At 42.4% G+C, this 9,001-nt stretch overlaps 1 protein-coding gene across 5 annotated transcripts in view; it reads left to right on the forward strand.

Annotated features, from left to right (window-relative positions):
• zc3h13 (zinc finger CCCH-type containing 13) overlaps positions 1 to 8,761 on the forward strand; it is a 31,734-nt gene extending 22,973 nt beyond the window's left edge. For 3 of the 5 annotated variants that reach the window (XM_056254312.1, XM_056254316.1, XM_056254315.1), the window contains 7 exons: positions 229 to 338; positions 454 to 1,692; positions 2,166 to 2,726; positions 2,820 to 2,963; positions 3,584 to 3,784; positions 3,947 to 4,110; positions 8,098 to 8,761. In XM_056254312.1, the coding sequence (XP_056110287.1) occupies positions 229 to 338; positions 454 to 1,692; positions 2,166 to 2,726; positions 2,820 to 2,963; positions 3,584 to 3,784; positions 3,947 to 4,110; positions 8,098 to 8,274 (2,596 nt within the window). In that variant the 3' untranslated portion in view covers positions 8,275 to 8,761. The remainder of the gene's footprint in view (positions 1 to 228; positions 339 to 453; positions 1,693 to 2,165; positions 2,727 to 2,819; positions 2,964 to 3,583; positions 3,785 to 3,946; positions 4,111 to 8,097) is intronic. The other 2 variants (XM_056254313.1, XM_056254314.1) reach the window with 2 other exon arrangements.
• The last annotated feature ends 240 nt before the right edge of the window (positions 8,762 to 9,001 follow it).

A 9,001-nucleotide genomic window follows, 5' to 3' on the forward strand; every position in this document is an offset into this window, starting at 1 on the left:
GAATAAATTACCTTTTGAAATATATTAAAATAAAAAAAGTTATTTTAAATTGGAATATTTTACAATATTATTTCTCTTACTTTTCTGTATTTCTGATCAAATAAATGCAGCCTTACTTGGCATAAGCATTTCACACCTTTCAAAAACATAATTTTTTTTACAGTAGTGCACAAAAAATAGACTTTCTCAGTTTTTTTAAATACTGTTTGCCCTTCTGTTTGCTTGCAGCCGTAAGAGACATCGTGCTGAGAACACTCCCAGTCCACGGCCATCTCCTAAAAGAGGGCGAGAGGTTAGCCCTGCAGACAGTGACGGTTACAACAGCACTGAGGAGAAAGGTAAGACTTCAACTGAGCCCCTTAGTGAAAACATGCACTTGGCATAACATGGCTCATAGGTGTATTGTGCACATATGTAGAATATTTGCACATTAAATGTATGGTTTTGTTTCAGGCGAAAAGCACCGACTGCTGAGTCAAGTGGTTCGTCCTCAGGAGACCGCTCGCTCACCTGTCCGCTCCTTTACTGATGAAAAACCCAATCGCTGGAAGGATGAAGAGCGGCGTGGCGATAAAAAAGAAGGCCGTGCCCGACATGAGGAGGTAGATTCCCGTGGTGAGAGAGGAGCAGGAAGAGGAGCAGAGCGACGTGGAGAACAAGCTTCAGACGTTTCTGCTACGGTCATCTCTGACTCCAGGAGGGTAAAAGAGCAGAGGGACCTCCCTTCTGCCGCCCTCACTCCTCCTCCCGTGGAGGAGAGAGACCCTTTACCAGTAGTTCATGAGGAGGGCAAGAAAAAGACTAAATCTCAGAAGAAAAATCTGAAGAAGAACCGTAAAGAGGAGGAAGGGGCATCTGGAGAAGGAGACCGTAGTAACCCTGAGCCCCCGCCCTCCTCCACTGTGGCCGAAGCCCCCCAGGCTCTCCTCTCACCTCGCAAGATAACCAAGAAGAAAGCCTTAGAAAGGAAACGCAAGCGGTCACGGGGTCCCGAGTCGGATGTTTCTGAGGACGAGCTGGTAGCCCAACCCCCCATCAGCAAGAGACGACGAGGCCCACGTACACCCCCGCCAATCAACAAGGATGACCTTCCTTCCCAGAGGGCTTTAATGGCTGGACAGAGTTCTTTTCCAGCTAAACTGGAAGCCAACTTCAGTGACTGGTCTGATGAAGACGTACCAGAGCGAGGTGAGAGCTCCTCTGCCTCCCTGCCATCCGATAGGCCTCCGGAGAGGCTGCTTCCCTCAGAGCGTCTCCCCAGAAGGGGTGCACGTGGCGGGGTCCGGGACCGTACGGACCCCCCAATCGCCCCGCTGCTCCCTGACCCTCCGATGCTGATACAGTCTCTTCCTTTACAACCGTTACTGCCACAACACATGCTGCGTAAACCGCAGCAAGCAGACATGCAGCAGCAGCGTAGCAGTAGCATGGGCAGCAACCAAAGCCGTGCGTCTTCGCGAAGACTACGCTCGCCCTCCAATGAGTCGGCTCACCGGGATGAAGGCCCTCAGGGGCTTAGGCCCCGCAGAGGACTTCTCCAAGGTGGCAATTCCCGGGAGAGAGACAGAGAACGGGAGAGGGAGAGGGAACGAGAGAGGGAGAGAGCAGCGGTCAGTGAACAGATGGGAGGAGAGAGGAAGTCGAGGATTGATCAGCTTCGGAGAGGAGAACCCAGTCGGAGTACTTCCTCAGGTGAGACTCCTCAGAAGATTTTTGAGTTTCTTAGTATTTTTGTTGAAAAATATATTTTGGGGTGGGAATTGTTTGGAATCTCACATTTAGTTTAACCAAAAATTAAGGAAACTAGTGTCTCAGAGTGCCTGTGTGGGAAGATTGACAAGCGATCAAAACATGTAGAAAAATATACTACTTGAGGAAAATCAGCCTCATTTCATTCTCAGTATTTAGTGATTTGGCATTAGATGCAGGATATTTTCACTCGCTATCACAAGCAGGTCTTGTTGTAAGTTACTACAGGAACCGATTGAACGTGCTTCTTTTGTGTAGAATGTACCTGTACACAATATGCATTAATAAAAATGGCAAGATTTAAAACTAACAAAAAATGATGTGTGAAAGAATACCTAAACAGTTGTTATTGTAAATTTTGTAATGTTGAGGTTTTGAATTCTCTATAACATGTAAACTTTTATCTGCTTCCACAGACCGGCAGGACTCTCGGAGTCACAGTTCTCGTCGTAGTTCACCAGAGTCTGAGCGTCAGGCTCGCTCCAGAGCCGGCTCCTACGACAGCCGTGAACGTGACCGAGAACGGGAACGAGATCGTGAACAGTTGGATCGAGAGCGTGAGAAAAAGGATCACCGCCAGCTGCAAAATCAACAAACCCAACAGAGAGATTGGGAACCTGAACCTCGTGAGTGGGGTGGGCGGGGCAGAGAGCCCCTCCTCCGTGGCAACCGGGATCCAATGAGAGAGAGAGACTTGCGGGAGATGCGTGATAGGGAACGACTGTTACCTGAAGGACTGCTGCCACATGAGCGAATGGATCGTGAGCGTGGTGAAAGGGACCGTGAACGGGAAAGGATGCTTCCGTTTGACCTTCAAGCTCACCGGGAACCAAAGAGCAGAGGTGAAATTAAAATGGAGAGAGGAGAGTATGAACCTCTGTTACCCAGAGAAGCCCTCATGGATGTAGATAAACCAGCCGACAATTCACATCTGCAAGGGGAAACATCTGAATTAGAGAAAATGGATAGTCTTGATGGTTAGTCTCCCCCACCACTATTTCTCAAACTATAGTCGGATGTATAAGAATATTGTTCAATTTTACCTAATGTATGTGTGTTTGTTCATTCAGAAGAAGAGGATGGAAAAGGGGAAGAGGTGCAGTCTGTTGTGTCAGGTGGTGAGGAATATGAGCCAATCAGTGATGATGAACTGGATGAGATTCTGGCAGACAGTCAGAAGAGGGATGACCAACAAGATGAAGAAAAGATTTCTGGTACGCAACACTACTTAAAGGAATAGTTCACTTCAAAATGAAAATTCTGCCATCGTTTACTCACCCTCAAATTGTTTCAAACCTGTATGAATTTATTTCTTCTGCTGAACACAAAGGAAGATATTTTGAAGAATGTCAGTAACCAGACAGTTGATGGACCCCATTGACTTCCATATTGGGAAAAAAATACTATGGAAGTCAATGGGGTCCATCAACTGTTATGTTACCGACATTCTTCAAAATATCTTCCTTTGACTGCACACTCCTCGACCCACTCAGAACGGTCTTGTGACCCACCAGTTGAGAAACACCTACCATAGTGAAAAATATGATTGAATGCAAAACATGCAAGTTTGCATTGTGACTATAACAACTAATGTGGACATTCTAGCAAAAAAACAAAACATCACATCTGGCCACACGTAACTTTTTCAGTTTGAACAGTTGATTAAATAAATTAAGAAAAACAACATTTTTAGAAGCATACACAGATTCCTATTTCACAGACTAATACACACACTGACAAAGCCATAAGCAGAAACTATGTAATGACCATCTCAAAAATCATCGATCCCACATTCGAACGGTTTATAATATACCATTTGCATATTCTGTTTCAGGGCCTCTGGATGTGATTGATGTAGATTGGTCCAGTTTGATGCCCAAGCAAAAACAGGAGCCCAGAACTCCCGGGGCAGCGCTGCTGCGGTTTACCCCAGGGGCTGTGCTCCTCAGAGCAGGAGTGTCCAGACGCTTAGCTGGGCCTCAGCTCCTTGCCAGAGTTAAAGAAGTGTGCTCCAGAGAGTTGGAAGACCCTAAAGGTGAATGTGCAAATCTACATTTCAATGAATGCTCCAGTTTTAATATAAATGAAGCTCTACTGATAGCAGATGTATTGAAAATAATTGATGTGGTAATCAATTGTAGTTATATAAATTTGAGTATATAACAAGTGACTTGAATCTCAAAATATGAATCCATAGATGCTGATAAACTCTTAGAGCATGATCTGGGTGCTCTGAACATGGCTGCATACAACAGACGAACGGAGAGGGCCAACCTACTGAGGAGTCTGGGCCCTTGCTGCAAGGCGCTGTGTGCTCGCCGAGACATTGCCATACGTAGACAGCTCCTGAAAAATGACAAGGTGCTCTTATGGTCTTTAATTGGGGGCCCCTCTTTTGTAAAACTTGGGCTTTCTGAAACTGTATTGAGAAAGTGAGCTCTATTCTGGAACTATCTACCTAGTCAAGATTTTCAAGGTATCAAAGAAAGAATTGAGAGAAATTACAATTATGAGTATTTTATTAAATATATTTTTCATTTAAATACTGAAGAGTATATATAAAAACTTCCATCCGGTGTTTCCTACACCACTTTTAAAGGGCACCTATTATGCAAAAATTCACTTTTACATGGTGTTTGAGCATAAATATGTGTTGGCAGTGTGTGCACACAACCACCCTATAATGATCAAAATCCACCATGGGCTTTTTTTTTAATCCCCATAAATCATAAGCACTGTCTCTGAACAAGATGTTCGCAGATTCTGGGCAATGTGACGTACTTTTGCACAAGCCCCTCCCACGACTGTTGACTGACACTGCAGTTTTAGCGTAGACCCACCCTGAGTGAGCTGATACAGTCCGCCATTGTTTCGACGCCGGAGCAGCTGTAGACGAGAATGTCTTCTAAGCGATTGAGATGTTTTGTTGTTGGATGTAAGAGTGAACATAGCAGTCGTCATTTACTCCTGACAGAGCATCACGGCAGTAATAAAAGGGACAGCACGCACACACTTTATTTACTGTTCATCGGAGTTGTTTTACAGATATAAAGTTTGCCAGTTTATTAAACACCCCGCGAAAAGGCATACACTCTGTATATATTTGTTTACGGTTAGTTGTAACGAGTGGTTTTGTGTAATTCACTGTGTATGTTGATGATAATGCAAGAGAGAGGGAGTTTATGGTTAAGACTTTAATGCGCACTTCTTATACTGTTTTACTCCGCTCGTACGGTGATTTTCTGGAGTGAAAGCGGTCACTTCATCTTTTCAGTCCCTCCAGAAAAACGCGATTATGCGATCACTGAATTCAATGCATAATCAGCCAAAGTCCGCATATTTATGCGGGGGTCGCATTTTTTCAAATACTCCGCAATTTCGCCGCATAAATTGCTGATTTCCGCACAAAATATGCGGGGCTTGCATGATTTCATAATCCCCGCATTTTCGTCGCAAAAAAGTCACATATATCTTAGCAGAAAGTTGGAAAATGTTGCGTTTGCTTCACACAAGAGCAGCCGTTTCCCCCTGGTGCCATGGGAACGTTATGAAGTGACGTAATTACGCGACGTGAACATCATTGAAAAGCTGTAAAACAGGAGCACACTTTATTTTTAAATATTTAATTTATTCATTTTTACTGAAGTTGTAGCATATTCCTCTAGTAAAGCTACAGAACTTGTTTGACTCATCAATGTTTTGTAAGTTTGATGTGTTTATTAAGGTCTTGTAACGCGTTGTCGGGAAGAAAAATAGGGATAGCTCACAGCTGAAGTTATTGCAGAGGCCAGACTCACGGAGGCGATTGGCATCTTCTCACAACTCACACTTTATTCCCAAATCGAACTCGTATAACTGTCTGTCACGCGTTCTACCGTCCACATCGTTACTTAAGGGCCGTTACATAGTCAACGCGAGCGACGCGAGCTACGCGCTCCTTTTCATAGTACACAAGCGTCACCGGCGATGCGTGAAATGCAATACACCGATCGCGCAGCAGGGGGTAGTAGAGTCTAGAGTCGGGTCACGTAATATTCAGATCAAAATGGCAACTGAAGAGGAGTGCATATTGCTGATTTTACATCAGCGGCAACAAAGGATGTATACGAACAAGCTCGCATAACTTTTCCTCTTCGCCCGCCATTGTATTCGAATCTTCTTCTTCTGTAAACATAATAATATACCTTTTTATGTACATTACTTGCAATGTCGCCCCCACCGACAACGCATAGTATTGCGTGCATCGGCGCGTCGCGTATCAAAAACTAGGATGACACATTTGGCTACGCATCGACGCATAATGGCGGCCGAAGCGTAGCGATGTGTAGCCTTGCGCACGCGTATGCGTACCGATGCGTTGACTATGTAAGGGCCCTAATAAACAAAATAAGATAAAATAAGTAGCATCAAACAGAAATTACCCGCACACATGGGGTGTTCGAGGCGCACATACAATATAATACTGCAGACAGCGCGCAGCTCTTAAAGGGGCCACACCTTATTTCCACTCGTTACAGTCTGAAATAAAACAAGATGAGAAATTAAATATTTCCAGCACTTTCTGTGATGTAGTATGCTTGCTTATCATAGGAAGTAATAAGAAATGACTTTTTACATTAAGGTAGTAGCCTAGTGAGAACAGGGTGTTGTGGGAATCACTTTTTTTTCTCTTTTTCATCAAACCGCAGTTTTTGCAAGTTCCCGCAGTTTTTGCAAGTTCCCGCAGTTTTTGCAAGTTCCCGCAGTTTTTGCAAGTTCCCGCAGTTTTTGCAAGTTCCCGCAGTTTTTGCAAGTTCCCGCAGCTTTTGCAAGTTCCCGCAGCTTTTGCAAGTTCCCGCAGTTTTTGCAAGTTCCCGCAGTTTTTGCAAGTTCCCGCAGTTTTTGCAAGTTCCCGCAGCTTTTGCAAGTTCCCGCAGCTTTTGCAAGTTCCCGCAGCTTTTGCAAGTTCCCGCAGCTTTTGCAAGTTCCCGCAGCTTTTGCAAGTTCCCGCAGTCTTTGCAAGTTCCCGCAGTTTTTGCAAGTTCCCGCAGCTTATGCAAGTTCCCGCAGTTTTTGCAAGTTCCCGCAATTTCATCGCAAAAAATTGCATAAATATCCCGCATATTCCATCGCATTTTTAAAGAAAACGGGCCGCGTAATCAAGGATTTTTGCCCGCAACAATCACAAAAAAACTCCGCGTTTTTCTGGAAGGACTGTCTTTTGTGTGATGTACAATAAACTTCATAAAACTCATCAGTAAAGTTTTGGCCATCATTCGGACGCTGTCCGCTACAGCAGGCTTGTAGTAGATAAAAGCAAGATGACAGCATAAGTTAAAACCGTAATTAAACTAAACTATAAAACTATGCCTGTTCTATCTCCATACACATTAGCTGGCTCTGTAGGCATTATTGTCCGACTCCGGTTCGAACTGAACAGTGCTGACATTTCAGTGCATGAGATTATCTGAGATTATCCTGTTTGTTTGTTGCATGAGCTCTTGAAGCTCCGCCCTCTTCTTGAAATGTTGGCTGGGAGCAGCTCATTTGCATTTAAAGGGACACAAACAAAAACGGCGTGTTTTTGCTCATCCTCAAAAAATGGCAATTTTAACATGCTATAAAAAATTATCTGTATGTGAAGTTTCAGCTCAAAATACCCCACACACTCTGGGGACATCAGAGACTTATTTTACATCTTGTAAAAAGGGGCATAATAGCTGCAAAGAATTCTCAGACAAATTCCGTTTTACCCAAGCTAAATTTAACGTGATGAGATAAAAAGACTGTGTAACACAAAATAACGTATATGCACTAGTTTAAAAGTTTGGGGTCGGTAGGATGTTTTTGAAAGAAGTCACTTATTCTCATTAAAGCTGCATTTATTTCCTTAAAAATACAGTAAAAACAGTAATATTGTGAAATATTATTACAATTTAATATAACTGTTTTCCATTTTAATATGTTTTCCATTGTAATTTATTCCTGTGATGGTAAAGCTGAATTTTTTTAGCATCATTACTCCAGTGTTCAGTGTCACATGATCATTCAGAAATCATTCTGATATGCTGATTTGATTCTCAAGAAACATCACTGTGCTTAATATTTTTTTCAGGATTATTTTTAATAAATAGGAAGTTCAAAAGCATTTATTTGACAGTCTTGACTGTCACTTTTGATCAATTTTATAAACACTGAATAAAGGTATTCATTTTTTTCATCAACAACAACAAAAAACCTTATATAAATCTCATATTGTGAGGGGTGCTATTTGTGTGGAATGTATCAGTGAAGTGTTGCTAATCATTACCTTAATAAAGGTGTACATGATTCAGTGTTTGGTTTAATGCTTCTGTATTCCTCATGTAGGGCACAACCAAGCAGATCTACACCAGCGCTCCAGTGGTGGACAATGAACTTGTGCAACTGAGTTTGCGTCTCTTCAAAAAGAAAATGGCTTCCAGCCAGTCGAGTGGACAGGAGAAGCCTGATCCCGCCTCGGCAGCCCAACAGCTCAGCACACCAGCAGAGCTGTGCGTCTCCTGAGCACGCTCAGTGAGTACAGTCTGAAAGAACTGATCTCAGATCGCTGTTAACCCATACTGTCAACGATTATTGTAACACACTGAAACTGCTTTTAAATCAGTTCTGATGGAGGATTGCTGCCCTAAACCTCAGAAGAACCACAGAACCATAGAGACTGGAAATACTAGCCTGTGGATATGCTGTCGGTTTCATGACCCTTGAACTTTGAATCAGAAGTGAAAACTATGTACTGCATAAGGAACTTTGTCATTTACAATTGTTTTAGAGACGTTTTTTGTAATGTCAGATGTGTGAACAACAGTTGCTGAATGTTTGTGAGATATACAATGGGTACTGAAGATGTTCAATAAAATAACCGTATTTGTTATGTGCATCTAACTTTTGTTCCCCTTTGTCTGCTTTGTTTTGAAAAAAATTTGTGATCAGTCTGTTTCAGCACTCTTGTTCTCAGTGGTTCCTTGTTTTATTAAAAGATGATTCAAGAAAATGTGGTTTTGTGATGCTTTTATCAACCTTGCTTTAAAGTACTATCTGTTATAAGACTATAAAATATTATTACAGACATAGAATATTTTATATCCCATACATTATATTGGTAGTAAATATTAACAAATGGGTGTATTAAAATATTGGCTTGTATTATTGGTGATATTAAAAGTAAGTTCTACATGAAATATTCCAATATCTAATTTACAGAGCATGTCATTTTCTGACATGATTTTTAGGA

This window comes from Rhinichthys klamathensis, unplaced genomic scaffold (genome assembly GCF_029890125.1).
Source record: "Rhinichthys klamathensis goyatoka isolate OS25496 unplaced genomic scaffold, OSU_Roscu_1.1 h1tg000111l_1, whole genome shotgun sequence".
Lineage (NCBI taxonomy): Eukaryota > Metazoa > Chordata > Actinopteri > Cypriniformes > Leuciscidae > Rhinichthys > Rhinichthys klamathensis.